The following is a 24185-nucleotide window of genomic DNA, read 5'->3' as shown; positions in this document are numbered from 1 at the left end:
CGGCCGCTAACACATGCTTTTGTTTACATCTGTGTACCAGAAATACTAATCTACAAACGTGCAATACCAACAGATTGTTAAATATTGTGCTGTAAATTCTATCGTTGCAAAGTAAAATGGGTAAAAAGGATAAAAATAAGAAAAAAGGGAAGGGAGCGGAGAAAACTGCAATGAAAACGGATAAAAAGCTGGCCGCCAAGCAGAAGAAGCTGATCGCCAAACTGGGGGAGGTAAGTGTTTCTGCCTTGGACACCGGATGGGTTCAACACTTGGGGCAATAGGGTGACCCAATCACAGAAATTTGAGTTATGCAGTAATTCCCGTAATTCCACAATAATTTAGTAAACCTCGCCAATTTTCAATTAAAATAACCATAAACTACTCTCGCATTATGATAAATTGTATTGTTGAACAATGAACCATATGGTGTAAGTATTTTTATTCTAGTCATATCACGGAGAAAAAAGATTTGTAAATACAAATAAATTTTGGTTCAATTCAACCGGATTTCCAGGTTGATTTTTGCACAAACGACAAATTAGTTTGATTTTACTACCCTGGTTAGTTGAAGCAAACTAAAATATTGGTTGATGCGTTTTTCTATTTACGAGTAATTTCTACAAAAATCCGTTTGAAGTAACAAAAATGTTTGTTGTTCCTCGTGACAGCTCTGAAAATCACTGCCAAAATTAGTTGTTTCAAACCAACTAACGATATACAGTTCACTTTTGAACGGGTATGGTTGGTTGAATTTACTGCCCAATTTGTTGTTTTCGCTTTGCTCACTGGTTCCCTTATATTTCTATTCTTTTTACGCTTATTTGGAATAAAAATGCTAAACAATGTTTGACATGTTGTCACATTTTATATATTCTTGTTTTTATTTGTGGAATACTTTACCTTTACACTTCATTCTTCTTCCCGTCCATCGCACTAGGAATGCTCATTGTTCATTGGCGATCACTTTTACTAATCCACCCAGCTGTATCGGGGCTGGCTTCAAGCTGTCTTCCATAATTGCCTTGTAGAAATATCGTCCGGAAGGGATAATCCATATCCTAATGGTGCTCAATGCAATTGATACCGAAGAATCGAACCAGGTGGTGTTCTGCCGAGGCGGAGTAAATGTCTTTGATGCACTCACTGTTGTTGTCGTCGGAAGAGCTGGCGGTAGTCGAAGATGATGAACGATCCTGAGCATGCGCTTTGGTCTACTCCCCGAAAATGCACACCGTCCTGTTATGCAATTTGAAATACTTTTGCAAATTTAACACGATTATTAAAATAATGATATTTACCTGTGATGAAGAACGTCCACATAGCGTTGGCACTTAGTAATATTCAAATAAATATAAAAAATGCACTATTTTTTACGAATTACAAGAAGAAGTAATGGCGGCTGGTTTTGCCGATGCAAGCAAAGAAAGACATTTGTCTGTTTACATCAGTACACGCAGAAAAATAAATTGTAAACATAATTGAATTCTAGTTCAAATCAACCGATTTTTCAGTTTACTATAGCGACAAATTGATTTCTAGTTTAAACTGAACTGTTGCATTGTTTGATAATACAAATGTTTTCATTTGACGAAATTTTTCACAGTTTGTTAGAACAAACACAGATTTGGTAGTTTCAACATAAAATAACAGATTGTTTTAAACGGCTGCACTTTTGTGACTAACAAAGCCGGAATGTGATTGTGTTGGTGACGGCAGCTCCTGCGGCAGCTCGGAAATCTATTTTTAGACCGTCGGTGAGCGGATGGAGAGGAGAACGACTAAAAAAAAGACAAAAAAGGCGAAGCCGATCAACTTTTTGTGGATGCTGTCGTGAGTACCAGCGCGTTATCCATCACGACCAAAGCTGCACTTGGAAGTTGGCGTGATGGATTTGCTGCACCTTCTTCGTTGTGGCGATGTTGGGGTAAGCATTATATAGGTGTGTGAGTGCTTTCGGACCATGTTTATGGTTTTTATTTTGTTGAAACAAATGAAATTTTTGACATTATATGAAATGATGGTAATCGGTTGTTTTTATCGATAAACTCTAAATGAAAACAATTAAATATAACTTTGGAATAAGTAAATTCTCAGTTTGAAAATCAACCATGCGTTTTATTGTTTTAAACAAGCGCCATTTTTCTGCGTGTAGAGAAGTGGTGAGAGACTGAGAAATTCAACAAACTGAAAGTTAAATTTGAGTCAAACCGATATTTTAGTTATTATTTCTACAACCAAAATATTAGTTCAACTCAAACCGTTATGCCGGTTGAGTTCAACTAATATTTCACTTTGTTTTCTACAGACCTTGCCCAGGGGCAGCAGGGACAGAGGGGCAGCAGGGACGGATGTCCTGGGGCCTGACGCACCCCCCCGCTTGCGAGTCAGCCGCGTAGTTGCCGGCTAAGAATAGGACTACTAACCCCAATTCAAGGTGTCAAGCGACCCGTGCCGAGGAATGAGTGATCGAGGGGGTGAAATAGATGCTCGATCTTTAACGGAGCCTGTGGGGCACCTGGGCACCCCCCACAGTAAGCTGTCCCTTACCGCGTTAATGCAGAGCTCTGGCGTGGTGGACATTCTTTCTCGTGCGACTCGTGGGAATAAAATATGAGTAACAAACCAATACAGAAATCAAGTGTAGCAGGTAGTAGTGGTGGGATCAACCCCTTCGCAAGAAGCGGGTTGATGAGATCTCCGACAAGGAGAAGTGAGGAGATAGGCGCTGGGAGTTGCGTACGCAGCTCAAGCGTGGGTGCTCCAGTCCACTTCCCGGCAAGCCAGCCGGTGGAGGTTATGGACGGAGCGTGGTTGTTGAGGGCCGTCAACCGAGGATCCAAAGGACGGTCCGCAATAGAGGTGGCTGAGCAGCAGCTTGGCAAAATCATCGACTTTGCGTCCACTAAGTCGAATATAAGCAAGGACCTGAAAACGGCCTTGCTTCGACTTAGGGCGTCGATCGACAATGCCAAGCAGGAGCACGCGGCACTCGCGTTGCTGACTGCTGCAGCAGCGGAGCCTGCAAATGAGAAAGTGCCGAAGTTTACCCAAACGGAGGCCTTCTCCTTCGCAGGAAGTCCGAATAAGGCGGAAGCGACTGCTCGCGACAAACGGGGCAAGCAATCGCAGAAGCGGGCGAGGCAACCGTCAGGCGAGGAGCTGTCTGGCGGTGCCCGCAAGGCCAGGCGAATCATTACCCCGAAAGTCGGTAATAATGCCGGAAGGTCGGACCCCAGCCAGGGTTCCCGGAAAGCTGGGAAGGGTGGGCCTGAAAAGGCTGGCCCGTCCCGGAACGATGGGAACAAGGGGTTGCGACCGCTAGTGGGCCCTCAACAGCCACAGAGTAGGGCGATCCAAGGGGTGGACCCCCCTTGGACGAAGGTAGAGCGGAAGAGGAAGAAGAAGGCGAATCCGCAGGTAGTAGCGCAGGACGCCAAGCCAAGGCGTAGGAGGGCAGGTGCCAAGCGCGAGAAAGGCGACGCTATCGTCATCAAGACGGAACAGTCCAAGTACTCGGACGTCTTGAAGATGATGCGAAGCGACGCCAAGCTTTAGGGTCTTGGAGCCGACGTACGCAGTATTAGACGTACTCGTACGGGCGAGATGATCCTGGAGCTGAAGCGCCAGAAGGAGCACAAGGGCGCCGCCTATAAGAGGCTGGCAGAAGAGGTCCTTGGTGAGGGTGTGCAGGTGAGGGCTCTGACACATGAGGCGACTCTGAAGGTCAAAGACATCGATGAGATCACCGAAGTGGAAGAGCTCGTCACGGCACTGCGGCAACAGTGCGATGTGCAGGTGGCCGCCGCAGCCGTTAAGCTACGGAAAGGGCCAGCAGGGACACAGATAGCCTTGGTTCAGCTACCTGTGGCGGACGTCAAAAAGTCCGTTAAAGTAGGGAGCATAAAGGTGGGTTGGTGTGTATGTCACCTGACATTCCACGAGCCACCAGAGGTTTGCTTCAGGTGTCTGGAACCAGGACACAAGTCGTGGGACTGCAAAGGCCCCGACAGGCGCAAACTGTGCAGGCGATGCGGCGCTGAAGGTCATAAGGCCCAAAGCTGCACGAGTCCGCCCATCTGCATGATCTGTACCGGGAAATCCTCGAACAACAGACATCCGATGGGCGGTCCAAGGTGCCCGGCCTTCAAGAAAGCCGCAGTGAACAACAAATCACAGTGCAGGTAACGCAGCTGAACCTGAACCACTGTGATGTGGCTCAGCAACTGCTTTGTCAGGCAGTTTCTGAGTGGGAGACGGATATCGCCATCATATCGGACCCACACCGAGTACCCGCCGGCAACGGCAACTGGGTCGCGGATGGGACCAGAAAAATGGCGGCGATATGGACGACGGGTAAATACCCCGTTCAAGAGTTGGTGTCTACTACCTATGAGGGCTTCGTGGTCGCCAAAGTAAACGGGGTCTTCTTCTGTAGCTGTTATGCGCCTCCGCGGTGGCCGATCGAGCAGTTCACGCAAATGCTGGACCGCTTAACGACCGTGCTAACAGGGCGAAGGCCGGTGGTAATAGCGGGCGACTTTAATGCCTGGGCCGTGGAATGGGGAAGCCGTTTCACGAACCAGCGGGGTCAGATCCTGCTAGAAACACTGGCCATCTTAGATGTCGACTTGGCTAATGTCGGTACCAAGAGTACCTTTAGTCGAAACGGAGCGGAGTCAATTATTGACGTGACCTTTTGTAGTCCTGGCCTAACAAGTAGTTCGAACTGGAGAGTAGATGATGGCTACACTCACAGCGACCACCTGGCGGTTCGCTACAGTATCGACTACAATAACAGCAGACAGCGGATAGAAGAAGAGGCGGCTAGGCCAAGGCCAAGCCCTCGCAGGTGGAAGACATCATACTTCGACGAAGGGGTATTTAGGGAGGCGCTCCGCCGTGAGCGAAACTTAATCGGTTTAGACGGCGACGAGCTGGTAGCGGTGCTCTCACGTGCGTGTGATGCGACCATGCCTAGGAGAGTCCACCCTAGAAATGGGAGGCCACCGGCTTACTGGTGGACCGACGCGATTGCGGACCTGCGCCGCGCCTGCCTACGGGCTAGGCGGCGGATGCAGCGAGCACGATCAGAGGAAGAGCGAAACGAACGGCGGGTGGTGTTCGCCGCTGCAAAAGCCGCGCTTAAGACCGAGATAAGAGCAAGCAAAAAGGCCTGCTTTGAGGGTCTCTGTCAGAGTGCCAATACGAACCCGTGGGGTGACGCCTACAGGATCGTTATGGCCAAGACGAGAGGTGTGATGGCTCCTACAGAGCAATCTCCAGAGATGTTGGAGGGGATCATTGGAAGACTTTTTCCGCGTCATGATCCTAGTCCTTGGCCTCCTTTCGTAGGACAGCCGGGGACTGGGGCTGGCGATGAGGAGAGGGTCACCGATGTGGAACTTGCGGGGATAGCTAAGTCCCTTAGCGTAGGTAAGGCCCCAGGTCCGGACGGAGTTCCGAACCTGGCCTTAAAAGTAGCTATTGCAGAGGCTCCCGAGATGTTCAGGTCTGCTATGCAGAAATGCCTGGACGAGGGAGTTTTCCCAGAAGCTTGGAAGAGGCAGAGCCTGGTACTATTGCCAAAGGCGGGGAAACCACCCGGAGACCCGTCGGCATATAGACCAATATGCTTGATTGACACGGCGGGGAAGGTGCTCGAAAAGATCATCCTCAATAGAATGTTGAGGTTCACTGAGGGCGTAAATGGTCTTTCGAGCAACCAGTATGGCTTCCGGAAGGGGAGGTCCACCGTAGACGCTATCTTGTCGGTTACAAAAACCGCCGAGAAAGCACTCGAGCCTAAGAGGAGGGGAATTCGCTTTTGCGCGGTAGTGACTCTGGATGTACGGAATGCGTTTAATAGCGCCAGCTGGTCTGCTATTGCCGATGCGCTCTTGCGTCTGGGGATACCGGAGTACCTGTACAAGATTCTCGGAAGTTACTTTCAGAATCGTGTACTAGTCTACGACACGGAGGTGGGTCGGAAGTGCTTTCACATAACCTCAGGAGTCCCGCAAGGTTCCATCCTGGGTCCGGTGTTATGGAATGTCATGTACGACGAGGTGTTGAGGTTAGAGTATCCAGTGGGAGTGGTGATTGTCGGATTTGCCGACGACATTACGCTCGAAGTCTACGGTGAAACGATCGAGGAGGTAAAGTTGACTACCAACCACTCGATCAAAGTTGTGGAGGCGTGGATGCGGTCCAGGAAACTGGAGCTGGCTCACCACAAGACAGAGGTGACGGTTGTTAACAACCTGAAGTCGGAGCAGCAGACGGAGATCAGTGTAGGAGACTGTACTATCCTGTCAAAGCGCTCCGTCAAACACTTGGGCGTGATGATCGACGATAAGCTTACCTTCGGTAGCCACGTCGATTATGCCTGTAAAAGAGCCTCCACAGCTATTGCGGCACTGTCCCGGATAATGTCCAATAGCTCTGCGGTGTACGCCAGTAAGCGCAAGCTTCTGGCTAGTGTTGCTACATCCATACTTAGGTATGGCGGCCCGGCGTGGGGCACCGCGCTAAGTACTAAATGCTACCGACGGAAGCTGGAAAGTACTTACAGGCTTATGTGCCTGAGGGTTGCGAGCGCGTACCGTACCGTGTCACACGACGCTCTCTGCGTCATTACTGGTATGGTGCCTATCAGCATTCTTATCAGTGAGGACATGGAGTGCTTCGAAATGCGCGGCACAAGAGGCATACGCAGGACTGTCAGGATGGCCTCTATGGTCAAATGGCAGCGCGCGTGGGACAGTTCCACCAAAGGAAGGTGGACCTATAGGTTGATACCGAGGGTAGATAGTTGGATTAATAGGCGCCATGGGGAAGTCACATTCCACCTGACACAGGTCCTTACAGGTCATGGTTGCTTCCGACAGTATCTACACCGTTTCGGGCATGCGGATTCTCCCGAATGCCCAGTGTGCAATGGTTTAGAGGAAACGGCGGAACACGTTTTGTTCGTGTGCCCGCGTTTTCGCACAATGCGTGACCGCATGCTTGCCACATGCGGGGAGGACACAACTCCGGACAACTTGGTCCAGAGGATGTGTAGGGATGAGTTTGGCTGGAACGCCGTTTCAACGGCTATTACCCACATCGTCTGGGAGCTACAGAGGAGGTGGCGCGTGGACTCAGAGAATGGCTAGTCCAGATGCAGTACAAGAGGTGGTCCAGGGGTTCGGAGTCGGCTTCGTAGGTCATACCGGTGCCCTGCGGTCGAGATCGACCCTTACAACGATTAAGTGGCCGCGGAGAGGAAGTCCCGGTAGCGGTGCTGTCGTGGCGTCGGTCTACTGGGTTGGATCCGAGCCCGCGGTTGGAAAGGGGTCCCCGGCAAGGGTCGGAGTAGGTGAGATCCTGCTGTCTGCAACCTACGGGTGCATCTGATAGGGCCTGAAGGGTAGTTATACCCTTCCTTTGCGGGCAGGTCAGATCGGGTTGCACGTGGGCATCAGTTCTTGATGTCCGCTCAGCAGTAGGGCGCGGGCGGGGTTGACCCTGCCCGCCTTCCGAGGACAAAGGGAGTGGCGAGGACCACTCGGGAAACTGGCTAAGCGCCAGCATGCTACCGTGATGGACTCTCCAAAGCGAGTCATCGATGTTCGTTGCTGCAGGCTACGCAGCTAACCTTGTGGGTGCGATGTGCACTAGCCCCTCTCTGAAGCAATACCTTCTTGGTGGTTCCGGAGAGACGTAGGGTTTGGCGACCATAGGAATGGTTTAGTGGGTACGAGGAGAGAGTAGTCCTGGATTTTACTTTTGTTGTAGAAGACGGCCTGTCAGACCTACACTACCCTAACCTTCTGTTAGGGTGTCTGTTGAGCAGATTATCCCCCTATGGTTTAGAAGGAAAAAAAAAAAAAAAGACCTTGCCCAAAGTGAACAAACTAATGTTTGGTAAAATCAACTAATGGCTTGGTAGAAAACAACTACCACGTTAGTTGAAAATAACCAAAATTTCAGTTGTTTTCATTATCGTGTTGATTAGTAGAAACAACTATCATGTGTGGTTATTTCAAACCAATACTACAGATTCGAAACAACGGATTTACAGTTTCAATCTACTATTTTATTAGATCACTGTTCAACAAACATGTTTGTTGTTTCAAACTATAGTCTTTTTTCTCCGTGTATACTGCCCCCATTCGCACAACAGTCCCATGTGAATAGGAAACCCAGCAAACATGGGACTGTTATGCGAATAGGGGCAGTATAGGAACTATAAAACGTGCACAGTAAAACCAATGGCGCTAGATATTTCAATAATAAAAACACCATAAAATGAATGGAAGGCGACTTGAATTCCAAAAAAAATGGATTTATCTATTTTTAGGATGCATAACAACCCATATTTTCTATTGTAAAAGTGGCATTTACAATAAATGTTCTGGTGCAAAAACCATAGGGTGTGTTGCTCTATCGTTTGATACATTTGAATTAATGGTAGCTACCATTTATGTTGACCTATTCTAGCAATACATTATGTTGTATTTTTATGACCTTTTTTTATCAGGGGCGTAATAATTTTGCAGAAATTTTGACATTTTTTTACAATAATTTATGTTTTTTTTTTTCAATTAAATCACTGCCGTGTGCGCCATGTTCTATCACACTTAGAAATAATCACCTACCTTGGTAATGTTTTACCGAAATCTCAACTCAACCGTTAAGTTTGTTTTACAGAAGAAAAAAAACGGTGAAGTCAGCAACTTTTGCAAGAACTTCGTTATGGTTGTTAGTACACAGGATTAAAGACAAACGTCTTGAAATCTCGCTTCAGCAGTGCATCAGAACTTCAGACGCATAAATCTCAAGAAGCAAGCTTCAAACAACAATGAAATTCATTATTATGTTCTTGCTCACTTGTAATAAGCTTAAAATAAAAAAGATAAGGTGCGTTGGTTTTGTTTATGAAGAGATTTGTGCCCTTGAAATCGTGAGTGGTCCCAAAGTCGGCCATTGTGGCGGCCATTTTGGGATTCTTACAAGTCTGTCCTTAAACGATAACATTTTACCGAAATGTGGTATTTTTTTACAGAATTCCGGTAAAAACCAGTTACCGAATGCTCAGCACTTAAGGTTTCGGTAAAAATTACCGTACGCGACTAGCTGTGATGGGAATCATTTAACATGGGATAGCTATATAGCATATATGCTGCACCCCGCAGGTCATTTTATGGGATTGTGCTACTTTTCCCCGAATGACCCGTTTCCCCGAAAAGAATATACATCACATTCTTGTTCGAAATGATCCTTTACCACAAATGTTAATGATTTTAGGAATTAGGTTGTTCTTAGAGTTATCTAATCTTAAGCTAGAAAGTCATTATGGACAGTAGTTATAGAAAGAACGAGCGCCTTTATAAAGAAGGATCAATATTGTCATTCTTCAATCAGCTGTTTTTGCAAAAGGTCTGGGGAATAATGAAACTTAAAACAACTGCCTATAAAATAAACAAGGGTGCATCAGAGTGCATAATATGCAATTCGGGTAAATGGGCCATTCGGGGAAAAGTCCCATTCGTGGAATCGGCGTTCGAGGAAAATTAGCACAACCGTTGGCTCCTGGGAATGTGAACGTTGTTCTATGAGGAGCCCAGTTTGGGATACAAAGGGGATCTTTTTTCAAATTTGAGTTGACCTTATCAAAAACATCTTCAGACTTCAAGCTTTCAGAACATTTTAAAGATTATTCTAACATTGATTAGACAAATTATAATAATAATCAGAAATAATTGGGTTGAATTTCAAACTCCATACATTTTGCATGAGATAAAAATTTGGTGGAAAACGTTGAGCCGCATTTCGTCGAATATACACTACCCGTCATAAGTACGGACTCACAAAAAGTATTGCAACAATATTGCATCAGCCTGACTCACCTCGGTATCTCCAAAACCTAAGAACTTACAAAGATGCTGTCTTCAGCAAAGTTATTCAGAAGCCTAAAAGCAACAACTTTTCTGAAGACGGCATTTTTGTAGGTGATCTGGTTTTAGAGATATCGAGGTGAGTCAGAGTGATGCAATATTGTTGCAATACTTTTTGTGAGTCCGTACTTATGACGGGTAGTGTAGGTGTTTGTCACTTGCACCTCTTTGGGGCTGTTCATAAACCACGTAGACTTTTTGGGTGGGAAGGGGGTAGGGGGGTCTGACCAAAGTCTACGCTCCATACAAATTTCAAAATTTTTGTATGGACAAAAGTCTACGAGGGGGGAGGGGGGGTCTGAGATGGCCAAATTTTGGTCTACGTGGTTTATGAACAGCCCCTTTACTGCTAACTCCCTTATCTGCCCCCATTCGCACATTAGTCCCATGTTGTTTATCACTAGGGCATTTAAAACAAATATGATATCTTACCCGCCTTATTTCACAGTTCAATATTGAGTTGCCCACGAAACCTAATGCAAGCCTATCCATATACGTGAGAACAAAAGATGTTTACAAAGTTCTTACAGATAGATTAACACGGGAAATCTGAACACAAACCACTACCACACAGGAATTTGGATTGGTCAATGCATGAATCGAACACATTTTCAAGAATATAGTTGGAATTAAAAGGTAGATGTTTTGAAAAACAACATGAGACTGTCATGCGATGAAGGGCTGTATCCGCTTAGAAGTAATTGAAACCAAAAGACTTGTTAATCATTAATGAACAAAAAAATCAATGACAATTTCAATTTCCTGCAGGACGACATCGAGTCAATTGTGGCCAAGTATGAAACAAAGGAAACGAAATCATCTGACCTAACGGAGGCTCTGTGTGCCCCACCTACGGCCAGAGTAAATTTTGCCATATGCTCACACCCGGACAAAGAAGAAATTTTCATCAATGGTGGAGAATTTTTCAATGGACAGAAAACGTTCGTGTATGGAGATTACTATTGTTACAATGTGGCAAAAAATGATTGGAAAGTGCTCAAATCGTCGATTTGTCCCGCTCCCCGGAGTGGCCATCAGATGGTGTCCGTTAGCACGGATGGTGGCCAGATTTGGCTTTTTGGCGGTGAGTTTGCGTCACCTTCGCAGCTTCAATTTTACCATTACAAGGATCTGTGGGTTTACCGAATCGCCAAAAAACAGTGGGAAAAAATCAACGCAGCAAACGGACCCAGTGCCCGAAGTGGCCACCGCATGGTGGTGACCAAAAAGAAGTTGTTCGTTTTTGGTGGTTTCCACGATAACAACACCTCGTACCGATATTTCAACGATGTACACTTTTTCTCTCTGGAGAGCTATACCTGGACAAAGGTAGAACCATCAGGAACTCCGCCTGCTCCCCGCTCTGGTTGTTGCATGATTGCTAATCCCGAGGGCAAAATCCTCGTCTGGGGTGGCTACTCCAAATCCAACGTTAAGAAAGAAATTGATCGCGGCGTAACTCATGCGGACATGTTCTCCCTGACATCGGATAAGAATGAAATGAAGGCTTTCAAGTGGGCCAGCGTGAAACCAGGGGGAAAACGTCCTCCTCCGAGAAGCGGAATGAGTGCCGTCATTGCCGCTAATGGGAAAGTGTACACATTTGGCGGCGTGATGGACACGGAAGAAGACGAAGAGGATGTTCGCGGTATGTTTAGCAATGAGCTACATTCGCTGGATCCGGCATCGCATAGTTGGAGAAAGCTAGAAATGGCGGCGAAGAAAAAATCCCCAAAACAACCGGATGCCGAAATGACCGAAGCTAAACCGGCTGATGAGAAAAAAGTTGTACATGACGACGGTATTTTCACCATGTCTGTGGGTGGTCCAGCGCAGGGCAGTTCCAGTTCCAAGATGGAAACGGACACCGTTGATCTGGGAGGACCTTCGCCACGCATGAATTCGGGAATCGTTGTCTGCAAAGGAAATCTGTACATCTATGGTGGCCTCTACGAGAGTGGAAGTCGACAGTATACACTGAGCGACTTTTATTCTATAGGTACGTATCTGAATAAATAAATGCTCCTTACGTGTGGGTCTAATTTAAGGGTTCGAGGAAAACTATATTTGTGCTATCTACATTCCTCGGAGCTGAGAAAACTATACTGCCGTGAATCGCATATCTGTCCCATTTGCATAGGAAATCCAGCAAAGATGGGACTGATATGCGATTCACGGCAGTATAGGTAAGGTACCGTAAACCAGCGGGGTCATCTTGATTACTGTAGTGATATTGATCGACTGGACCCTCTTTATAATAATCTCGAACAAACATTTGGGCTGGGACAGTGTGGCTCCCATATATTCTATAACACTCGTTGATCGACAAAAGTAGGGGTAGGCGGGGCAATATGGACACCCTAAGGTTTTTGCCAACTTTACCTGGCAAGATGTCAAAAAAGTTTAGTTTTTTGATACATGTATCCTTTTAAAGTCTATTTAGCATCTATTGCATAAGAATGCTCACGAAGAAAAATGATTTATCCACTTCAAAAAATGTTATGAAAAATGTTAGTTTTTCATGACTGTCTTCAAGCATACGGGGCATTATGGACACCCCCATGGGGCAATATGAACACCATGAGACTTTTACAAATTTCGTACATTATTTATACCTATAAAGTCATTTCATTACAAAACAACTATTATGGATGAATAATAAGCCGAACTTTGTTCAGATAATCTAAATTCAGGCTGTTTTGGATAAAGCTTCGTTTTTATCGGCATGTACAGCTGTGCCTAGAACAACTATTTTCCACTTCTGTCGTTTTTTGACCAATTTGTTTCACCATATGTCTACTATAGTGAACATTTAACCGAAAATATACTGAAATCGAAGAATTTAGTTGGTTTGTGATTTAGGTTATATTTTTCCCTTGCCGCTTCTTTCAAAAAGGTGAGTGTCCATTTTGCCCCGGCAGCAGAAGATATTTCCAAACTTGATTTTTGATATAATAAAGAAGAAAATATAAACATGTTAAGCATGTAGATACAGCAAAACTACTTGCATGTGTTCTAGAAATATTAGGTTTTAATCGACCTGCAATAAATTAATCACTAAATCTTATTTTAGATGGTGTGAAAATTATAATTTCCATGCACAAAAAACGGAGGACGCAACTTTTTCGTGTAAAATCAAGTATAATTTTAATTTTGAATTTTTATTTCCTGAAACTACGTTTTAGACAAATGGACTCTATTCTCCATTCATTAAAAGTTCAAAAAAGTTCGCATATTTCAAAATATTGAGGGTGTCCATTCTGCCCCGGGTGTTCATAATGCCCCGCCTACCCCTACCTCCCCCTGCCCTGGTTAGGCCAGTGGGCAGGGGTTCCTATTTGAGTCACTTTTCGCTCATAACTCAGCCAATTTTATATTGGATAGTCTCGAAGTCTGGGTGTCGAACTGTGATATATAGTAGACTTGTATCGTTTTACAATAGGGGGATTCACTTAACAGCATAAACTGATTAAGGTGAATATACAACGAAGCCACACCTCGAATTTTCAAAAGCACAAATCTGAAGAACCGAGAGTTTATTTGTACCAGCGGGTCACCAATCGATCAGACTTTGTCTAGTATTCGCTACGTAAGGACGTGTTTTCTCCAATCGTGCGAGTTACTTTTAAACTATCGATAGTCGATCATTTTAATTCGTTTCACGTTTGTTAAGTGCATCGTCTACTGCCTGGGGTTACCGTAGCTGGTCTACGGTCGCAGTATTTCGTGTGTGTTTTTGTTACGCCGAACTTTATCGTGAAAACCGCGTTTTTAATCTTGTGAAAGCCCCCCTCATCCCGCTTCGCTTAGGGAGAGGGGGTTGTGAGCTCTACGCTAGAACTCATTACTGCGCTAAAGCGCTTTCGAATGAAAAAGGAGGTTGCAGAAGGGCAAACGCCTCATACCGAACTCCCCTGAACTCTACCGACCTTTGTGTTGCTCGTTTTGAGACTCGATCGACGAACATTGCGTGATATCAGACTACGTTGACCATTACCCGACGTCTCCACTAGACAGAAATGTCTTGCCATTTTGCTGGACAGATGTGTCATGACAGAAATGTTCTCTCGCTGTTTGCATGGAAAGCAGCGGTGTTGATCACTTCTGTTACGTTTTCTCTTTCTGGCAGCAAAATGGCAAGACATTTATGTCTAGTGGAGACGTGGGGTTACCCAACGTCTCCACTAGACAGATATGTCTTGCCATTTTGCTGCCAGAAAGAGAAAACGTAACAGAAATGATCAACACCGCTGCTTTCCATGCAAACAGCGAGAGAACATTTCTGTCATGACACATCTGTCCAGCAAAATGGCAAGACATTTCTGTCTAGTGGAGACGTCGGGTTAGTGTGTACTGTGTCTACTAGTGTCGGTGGGTGACTGAAGGCTTGGAAACTCGCCTACCTTCGGTACCACGAAGAAGAGAAGAGAGAGCACAAGAGAGCAAAAAAAAATCGATCTGTGAACTTGAATGCTGTCGCGTGTGAGAAGCAAGTGAAGAACGGAGATGAAATAAGTGAACCGTGATATTTTCTCTCGGAAGGAAAAAGTGAGATCAGTTGGTGGTGAAATACTATCTTGGATAGCGGTTCCCAAACAATCACATCGCAACTCTGAAAGTGTTCAAAATTTTCCTGTTTTCTCGTTCCAAAACACCTACAAGCGACTGGTGGTGGTAATACTCCTCAAAAGGGGGGGGGGGGGGGCCGCCATGGCGGCTAGCTCATGGGGACCAACTCCCACGTCATGGGGAGATGGTCCACCAGATGGTTTAAATCCGACACAAATCGATGGATCGTACACAGGAGCTACACTTCCCCACTACATGGATACAGAACAAAACTACGGCGAACTTCATTTGTTGAGAATCTCCGGAGTTGACTGTCCATTACCAAATGTACCTTTTATCATACGGAAATCGGTGCAACAATTCGCTGGTGGGCGCATAGAGGGTGCCTTTCCAGAAGCCAATCGGGCCACCTATGCTTTGAAGGTGAGGAGCCTTAGGCAATTTAATCGCTTATTAACTATGCGGCAATTGATCGATGGCACTCCGGTCCAAGTTACGGAACACCCAACGCTCAACTCTACGCGATGCGTAGTTTCCTGTCGTGATGTGGTCGATCTAGCTGAAACCGAGTTGTTAGAGGAACTTCAGGAGCAAGGAGTAAAAGGTGTACGGAGAATAACACGCCGTGTGGGAAGCGAAAGAGAGAATACGCCCTCGATAATCCTCACCTGTCGTGGAACGAATCGGCCAAATCACATTGATTTCGGGTACATTCGCTGTCGGACTAGACCATATTATCCTAGTCCGATTCAATGTTTTAATTGTTGGTGTTTCGGACACACAAAACAACGCTGTCAGAGCAAATCGGCTATATGTGGGAAATGTTCCGGAGATCATCCCATCCCCGAGGACAAAACCTGCTCCAACGAAAACTTTTGCAAACAATGCCAAACAAACGACCATGCTGTGTCAAGTCGTTCTTGTCCGCACTACAAGCTCGAAAGCACCATCCAACGTGTCAAGGTAGATCAAGGGTTATCATACCCAGCGGCCCGTAGATTGGTCGAGCAGGATCTTGGAACTAAATCCTACGCCAATACCGTACAAAGCGCCAACAGGGATGAATTAGTGCAGCTTAATGTGAAAATAGACAATTTAACTGCCATAGTCTCAAAGAAAGACAGCGAAATTGCCGAGCTCCGTGCTGCTTTGGCTGAGCGTAACGCTCCGTCACACTCGGAAAAAACCGAAATTGAGGAATTGAAAGCGATTGTAGCTAATCAAGCAAAACAAATCGAAACCCTGACCAGTCAACTTTCCGCTTTTCTGACCATGGTCATGCCTGCTGGCTCCCACATGGCATCAACTACCTCGATTATGCCGCCGCTCCAGTCGTAGTCGCTCCAGAATCAAGTCCACCAGCCCATATCGCAACACAAAACAACTCTCCGTCAACCTCAACAAGCCAGCAAACTTCATACGAACTTCCAGTCGAACTTCTCTCTGATTCCGACTCTGCCTCTCCGGATGAAAGTCCAAACCGTAGTAATATGAAGGATACTCCACGCCCAACAAGATCTGCAACGAATCAACTCGCTTCTAAACACCCTCGATCATTTTCTACTCCAACAAAAGTGCCAAACAAAAGATCACTGAACCGCATTGAACCTGCCAACCTACAAGACCAGAAAAGAGTAAAACATAAAAGCGTTACGGAGGGTACTGGTGCCATCCCTAAACGATAATCTTGCTTTCATCTTTTTCTTGCTGCTACTACCAATCCACCACCTCGCATTACTCTACCGGAACCCAAATATGCATTTCTCTCGCCAACACCACAACGAACACGACAACCGACAACATGGACTCACACCGACAACATGGACTCGCTTTGCCGAGACCATCAACAGTATCTGTGCCTCTACCTGGACAGCCGGAGCGCCAGTGTACCGGGAGCTATACCCCAACCGGAATCATTGGGTCGACTTCGGCATTCAGATAGAGCATCAGATGAAGATACTTCATTTGTTGAGAATCTCCGGAGTTGACTGTCCATTACCAAATGTACCTTTTATCATACGGAAATCGGTGCAACAATTCGCTGGTGGGCGCATAGAGGGTGCCTTTCCAGAAGCCAATCGGGCCACCTATGCTTTGAAGGTGAGGAGCCTTAGGCAATTTAATCGCTTATTAACTATGCGGCAATTGATCGATGGCACTCCGGTCCAAGTTACGGAACACCCAACGCTCAACTCTACGCGATGCGTAGTTTCCTGTCGTGATGTGGTCGATCTAGCTGAAACCGAGTTGTTAGAGGAACTTCAGGAGCAAGGAGTAAAAGGTGTACGGAGAATAACACGCCGTGTGGGAAGCGAAAGAGAGAATACGCCCTCGATAATCCTCACCTGTCGTGGAACGAATCGGCCAAATCACATTGATTTCGGGTACATTCGCTGTCGGACTAGACCATATTATCCTAGTCCGATTCAATGTTTTAATTGTTGGTGTTTCGGACACACAAAACAACGCTGTCAGAGCAAATCGGCTATATGTGGGAAATGTTCCGGAGATCATCCCATCCCCGAGGACAAAACCTGCTCCAACGAAAACTTTTGCAAACAATGCCAAACAAACGACCATGCTGTGTCAAGTCGTTCTTGTCCGCACTACAAGCTCGAAAGCACCATCCAACGTGTCAAGGTAGATCAAGGGTTATCATACCCAGCGGCCCGTAGATTGGTCGAGCAGGATCTTGGAACTAAATCCTACGCCAATACCGTACAAAGCGCCAACAGGGATGAATTAGTGCAGCTTAATGTGAAAATAGACAATTTAACTGCCATAGTCTCAAAGAAAGACAGCGAAATTGCCGAGCTCCGTGCTGCTTTGGCTGAGCGTAACGCTCCGTCACACTCGGAAAAAACCGAAATTGAGGAATTGAAAGCGATTGTAGCTAATCAAGCAAAACAAATCGAAACCCTGACCAGTCAACTTTCCGCTTTTCTGACCATGGTCATGCCTGCTGGCTCCCACATGGCATCAACTACCTCGATTATGCCGCCGCTCCAGTCGTAGTCGCTCCAGAATCAAGTCCACCAGCCCATATCGCAACACAAAACAACTCTCCGTCAACCTCAACAAGCCAGCAAACTTCATACGAACTTCCAGTCGAACTTCTCTCTGATTCCGACTCTGCCTCTCCGGATGAAAGTCCAAACCGTAGTAATATGAAGGATACTCCACGCCCAACAAGATCTGCAACGAATCAACTCGCTTCTAAACACCCTCGATCATTTTCTACTCCAACAAAAGTGCCAAACAAAAGATCACTGAACCGCATTGAACCTGCCAACCTACAAGACCAGAAAAGAGTAAAACATAAAAGCGTTACGGAGGGTACTGGTGCCATCCCTAAACGATAATCTTGCTTTCATCTTTTTCTTGCTGCTACTACCAATCCACCACCTCGCATTACTCTACCGGAACCCAAATATGCGTTTCTCTCGCCAACACCACAACGAACACGACAACCGACAACATGGACTCACACCGACAACATGGACTCGCTTTGCCGAGACCATCAACAGTATCTGTGCCTCTACCTGGACAGCCGGAGCGCCAGTGTACCGGGAGCTATACCCCAACCGGAATCATTGGGTCGACTTCGGCATTCAGATAGAGCATCAGATGAAGATACTAGTGCCTCGGAGAGCCGGAGCGTCGACAGACCGGAAGCTATGGACTCACCGGAACGGTCGAGCCGACTTCGGCATTCGAAGGATGAAGAAAAAACCAAAAACGACAACGTGAAGAGCCCGACGATATCTCCTGGCAGCCTTGGCCCCTCCAGTGCGGACGTTATTCCCACACCGGAACTGGTGGACTACCCTCGGCACCGGGAGGAAGTCGGAAGAGGGACGGACAAGGGATTTCTATCCTATACCCCTAAAAAGGACGACGTGGGAATGAAGCCAATAAGAACACAGAAACGCAACACTGAAGAAGAAGTCATCGTTGGACACTCCAGGCAATCCAACCTGGGTGGAAAGCCCTACCGCATCGACCGTAATGTTTTCTCCGTTGAATCATCGTTACAACCTGACGGCGCTGGCCGGCGCTTTTCTACTGCAATACGGACAGCGGTACATGTATTCCTGCCCCGTTTTCCTGTCATCAATGGCTACTAGTAACCGCTCCAATATCTCGCTTCCTGCAAACACTACTAACTTTCACCACCGAAGCACACCGCTGTGTCTACAGTGGAATATGAACGGTTTCTTCAATAACCTACCGGAACTCGAAAGATTGACCAACGATCATGCGCCTCTTGTTATCGCCCTGCAAGAAACCCACCGAGCATATCCCACGGCGATGAATAAAACCCTGGGAAAAAAGTACACTTGGATATCCAAATGTGGGCAAAACATATATCACTCCGTTTCCATTGGGGTTTTGACCGAGTTGCCATATGAGCCCATTGCGATCAACTGCGATTTGCCGATGATAGCTGTCAGGATTACTTGGCCTTTTGCGGTAACGATTGTATCGCTATACATTCCAAATGGCAAAATAACAGATCTGAAAAATCGTCTATTGGATGCGATTGGTCAAATAGAAGGTCCAATGATACTACTAGGGGATGGCAACGGACATCATGAAGCATGGGGAAACCGTGTCAGCAACATCAGAGGACGAACTATCCTAGATTTTGCCAGTGAGAAAAACCTCTACGTCCTCAATGACGGCTCTCCGACATTCATTCGAGGACAACAGGAAACTGCTATAGACATTTCTGTAGCATCTGCCAGTATCGCAAATCGTCTCATGTGGAAAATCGATACTGACCTATCCGGTAGCGACCACCTGCCGATTTGGATCTACACAAATAACGCAATACCAGAAACTTCTCGAAGACCTCGTTGGCAATACAACCAAGCTGATTGGCCAGTCTTTCAAGCGACAGTAGCGAATGCAATAGATCCGCATTCTATATCGATCGAAGCACTATCTACTCAAATCTACGAGGCTGCCATCGAATCTATCCCCAGAACGAGTTCCACCCCAGGTCGTCGCGCTCTTCCCTGGTGGTCGGAAATAATAAAGCAAGCGGTGAAAAAACGGAGAAAAACATTGCGAGCAGCAAGGCGGCTACCTTTCGACCATCCAGAAAAGTTAAATGCTATGACAGCTTACCGAGAAGCTCACAACGCCTGTCGCCAATTGATCAGGGAATCCAAAGAAGAATCATGGTCAAATTTTCTCGATGGAATCAACGATTCGCAGACATCAGCCGAACTTTGGAATCGGGTTAATGCCATCCAAGGCAAAAGGCGTACCCGAGGCATCGGTCTGAAGATTGACGGACGTACAACTAGGGAGCCAGCCGCTATCGCCGATGCTTTGGCGGAATACTTCTGGAGTCTGTCGTCGCACCAAAACTATCCCAATAGCTTTCGAATAAAGCACCCAATCCCAAAGCTGAAATAAACCTTTTTGTAGTCCCACCAGACAGAGGACAGGCGTTTAATCTGCCTTTCTCCATGAATGAATTGAATTTTGCTCTCAGTAAAGCAAAAGGTCAATCGGCGGGCCCAGATGAAATCAGCTATCCCATTTTGAAGCATAACCCTTTTGAAGGAAAGGTTGCCCTTTTAAAAGGTTTAAACAAAGAATGGACAGCAGGAACCCTTCCATCTAGCTGGAAAACATCATTTGTTATTCCCATACCAAAAAACACCAAATCAGCGCATGATGTAGAGCACTATCGGCCCATAGCTCTAACCAGCTGCTTGGCGAAAATTATGGAGCGTTTGGTAAACCGAAGGCTAATGGAACATCTCGATAACAGCCGGTATCTAGATCCTCGACAGCATGCCTTCCGAGCAGGTTTCGGGACCGGAACCTACTTTGCCGCATTGGGACAGGTCTTAAATGATGCCTTGGAAGCAGGTGACCATATCGAGATGGCTTCACTTGATCTTGCGAAGGCTTACAATCGAGCATGGGCGCCAGAGATCCTTAAACAACTTGTATCATGGGGAATCACTGGTAACATGTTGAATTTTATCAAAAACTTCCTTTCTGATCGAAGTTTTAGAGTCATCATAGGCAACTATCAGTCCAAACCAATGGATGAGGAAACGGGTGTCCCTCAAGGATCAGTGATCGCCGTAACACTCTTCCTTATAAGCATGAACAGCGTCTTCAAAATACTACCAAAAGGGGTACACATCTACGTATATGCAGACGACATCCTGCTCGTGGTGATCGGTAAACATCCTGCTGCCATAAGGAGAAAACTCCAAACAGCAGTGAATGCCGTTGCGCGTTGGACTAAAACGATCGGGTTTGAACTTTCCGCTGAAAAATGCATCAGGACACATGTCTGTTCAGGAAACCATCCAGTACTTCGAAAGCCAATCATGATTGATGGAAAAGCCATCCCTACGAAGAAATCAGTAAAGGTTCTAGGCGTGACCTTCGACCGACACCTAAACTTTAAACAGCACTTCGACTTAGTGAAAGAAAATTGTAAAAGCCGGATAAACTTGATGAAGAGTATTACGAACAAGCGGACCAGAAGTGACAGGAAAGTTCAACTGCGGGTGGCTGATGCAGTAATTGGAAGCCGGCTATTTTATGGAGCGGAAATAACCTGTCGCGCCTCTGAAGAGATGGTTCTCAAACTGGGGCCTGTTTACAATAATACTATTCGCGCAATTTCCGGCTTACTCCCTTCTACTCCTGCCACGTCAGCATGTGCCGAAGCTGGAGCACTTCCATTCAAGTACAAGGCGGCCATTGCAATTAGTACGAAAACCGTCAGCTTCCTCGAACGCAAAGAGAAGTCGAGGGCCAGCAGCTTTCATTTCCAACCAAGCAAACCGAATACTTAACTCCGTAGCCAACATCGTACTCCCTCCGGTGTGCAAGCGCCAACGAAATGGGGTTCTAAGCTGGCAAGCAAAAGAACCTCGTATAGATGCATACATAAAGAACAACTTCAACCGGGAATGTCTTCCAGAAATAGTCCAGGCGCACTTTAGAGAACGAATAAGAGCCGAATATCCTTTCACTGAAATCCGGTACACAGATGGGTCAAAGAAACTTGAACCCAACAGTACGAAGGTGGGACTCAGAATCTGCTCATCCTCCTACCAAGAAGCTCGCAGTATCCCCGAAATCTGCTCTGTGTTTTCAGCGGAAGCAGCGGCAATCTTTCTAGCTGCATCTCGACCTTGCGAGGCTCCGCTGTTGATTGTAACGGACTCGGCCAGCGCAGTATCAGGTTTTCAAGGAACTTGTAACGCCCATCCTTGGATCCAGGCTACACAGAAACTGGTCTCCAAAGGTGAGCCCATAACCTTCATGTGGATTCCAGGTCATAAAGGGATTCCAGGTAATGAAGAAGCAGACCGGTTAGCCGATGTGGGCCGTAACGGCCGCTTATTTACACGGAGCACCCCTGCTGCGGACGTAAAGCTGTGGCTGAAACGGAAGGCGAAAGAAGCATGGTCCATCGAATGGCACCATGATAGAGAAAGCTTCACGCGGAAAGTAAAAAACCACACCGATAGCTGGAAGGACCAGGCGGGACCAACGCATACTCTCAAGAGTTAGAACCGGTCACACCCGAGTCTCGCACAATTTTGAAGGCGGCGGTAGCGGCTTCCGAAAGCAGTGTGACATCTGCAGAGTTCACAATTCTGTGGAACACTTTATCTGTAACTGCCCATCCTACGAACACTTGAGACAACAATATGGAGTCACCAGTATCAGAACAGCTCTACAGAATGAACGGGACAGCGAAACGGTCCTTCTAACTTTCCTTAGGGAAGCGGGCCTGTACAGTGCGATCTGAAAGGAGCCCGAACTCCTCTAACTCGTACGGAAGGACAACGATTCACACGGATAATGGCTCGAAACCCAGCGAAGAATTATTGTATTGGAAACAAGTTTTGAAGAAAAATGTTAAAATATCAACAGCATAGTGGCGAACTCGCCTCGGGCGAAAAGCCACTTTAATAAAGAAAAAAAAAAAAACCAATCGATCAACTTTTCAGCGCAATCCGTCTTTCAGTTCCTCAGATTTGTGCTCTTGAAAATTCGAGGTGTGGCTTCGTTATATATTCACCTTAAACTGATAAAAGTCGCGATCACCAAGGCAATCTTTGATTATTTCATTCGCAAAATCATGAAACATTTCAAATAAGCAGAAAATCATGGCTTACGCAGCAATTTAATCTGTTTAGTGAGTACCCCTAATGTTGAAAATGTTTTGACATCCATGTGCACAACAGAAACATGTGTGCTCGTTGAACAAATTAAGATTTGAATTATGAAAAGAAATCTACGTAGGTACTCCGGTGGGAATCGAACTCACGACTCCCAATTCGCAACCCTAACGCATGATTAATAAGAGGACACGTTGTCAATGCCAATGAGTCTGGACATTTTGGATGAAAATGACTACTTTGCATTAATGCCTGTGCAGAGGTTCCCAAACTTTTTGCTATCGCGGCGCCCTTTGACATTTCCAAAAATGTCGTGGCGCACCAAAGTTTTTAACAAAGTTTTTTTTATGTTGGGCAACTTTCACTTTACTGTGTGCAAGACAAAATCGTGAAACACTTCTCTAATATCATGTTTTCAGAATTCAATGTTTGGAAAACTAATTATTTTTTTTAATTATTTTTTTCTCAAAGACAGTTTAAATATTTGTAAGATTTCAAAAATCATGTTGATTTCATCATAGAAGTTTTCAAAATAAGAAACTCAGATGTAAAGGTAAAACAAGCTGCTGAATTTCAACAATTCAGCCAAAAATTCTAAAGCGTTTGCAATAGTTAAAGAATTTTTATTGAATGAAAATGATTACACAGAACTTGACCAAAGCTTCAACTCTTTGCGGAAATCGCAAAGCAACACTTTTATTTATTTTAGAAAATTTCGGCAAACTGGGCCACATGAAGAGATTGTAGGGGTAGTAGGGGCATTATGACCATACGGGGCAATATGAGCCACCCTGAATTTGGCCTTATTATCAAGTTTTGTTTTGTCAAAGCCGTAGGACCTTTTATAGAATGCTTCAATCATGTATCACTGTAAACTCTAGGAAAAACCAATCTTCCTTAGGCTAGTCCCTAGGCTAGTAACCCTAGCCTTGAAGCTTCAAAAGGAAGAATAATAATACGAATACTAAATCTTTTACTCAAAGTCCCCGAAATAGAACGGCTTAGTTGATGGATCAATACCATTCACCATCACTACCACACGTCAAGATGAGCACTCAATCCTGGCAAAAAAGCAAAAGTTACTAATATGCAGTTATGGGCAGTGCACTTAAAAACCCCGTCAAATCGATAAATGTTGATTACGGTCATTATTTTTTTTTTTCAAAAGTAATCAACATAAGGTTCTCAGACATTTTTCTTCCCAATTAAAAGTTGCGAACACACAAAACAAACTGCCACGTCTAAAATATTTTTCACGTATCAAATATTCAACAGATTTACATAAAATGGATCAATGGAAGACCATTATTGCCAACAGTCTCACCGGTAATGAATGGTTAGGATCGGATAGCGAGGAAGGGTCCTCAGATGAAGATGACGATGATGAGTCTGACGATGACGACGACGATGATGATGAATCTGATGATGATGATGATAGCTCCGAAATGGATACCGAATGAAATTAAAATAATTTGTGAATCACAAGACAACCTAAGAAAAA

General features: G+C 45.7%; 2 protein-coding genes across 2 annotated transcripts; one reads left to right on the top strand and one right to left on the bottom strand.

The window, feature by feature from the left end:
• Positions 1 to 24185, top strand: LOC134288147 (kelch domain-containing protein 4). Its single transcript, XM_062851954.1, has 3 exons — positions 1 to 230; positions 10710 to 11940; positions 23960 to 24185. Exons 1-3 carry the CDS (start codon positions 117 to 119, stop codon positions 24142 to 24144), a joined length of 1530 nt encoding a protein of 509 aa, XP_062707938.1. The 5' UTR covers positions 1 to 116; the 3' UTR covers positions 24145 to 24185.
• Positions 925 to 1444, bottom strand: LOC134288146 (uncharacterized). The gene is made up of 2 exons (XM_062851953.1): positions 1299 to 1444; positions 925 to 1236 (listed from the first exon to the last, which is right to left on the bottom strand). Exons 1-2 carry the CDS (start codon positions 1318 to 1320, stop codon positions 944 to 946), a joined length of 315 nt encoding a protein of 104 aa, XP_062707937.1. The 5' UTR covers positions 1321 to 1444; the 3' UTR covers positions 925 to 943.

The sequence above is a fragment of the Aedes albopictus genome, chromosome 2 (genome assembly GCF_035046485.1).
Source record: "Aedes albopictus strain Foshan chromosome 2, AalbF5, whole genome shotgun sequence".
In the NCBI taxonomy this organism is placed as follows: Eukaryota; Metazoa; Arthropoda; class Insecta; order Diptera; family Culicidae; genus Aedes; species Aedes albopictus.
Note: the sequence above shows the minus strand (reverse complement) of the source record. Positions and strands in the feature narration are given on the sequence as shown.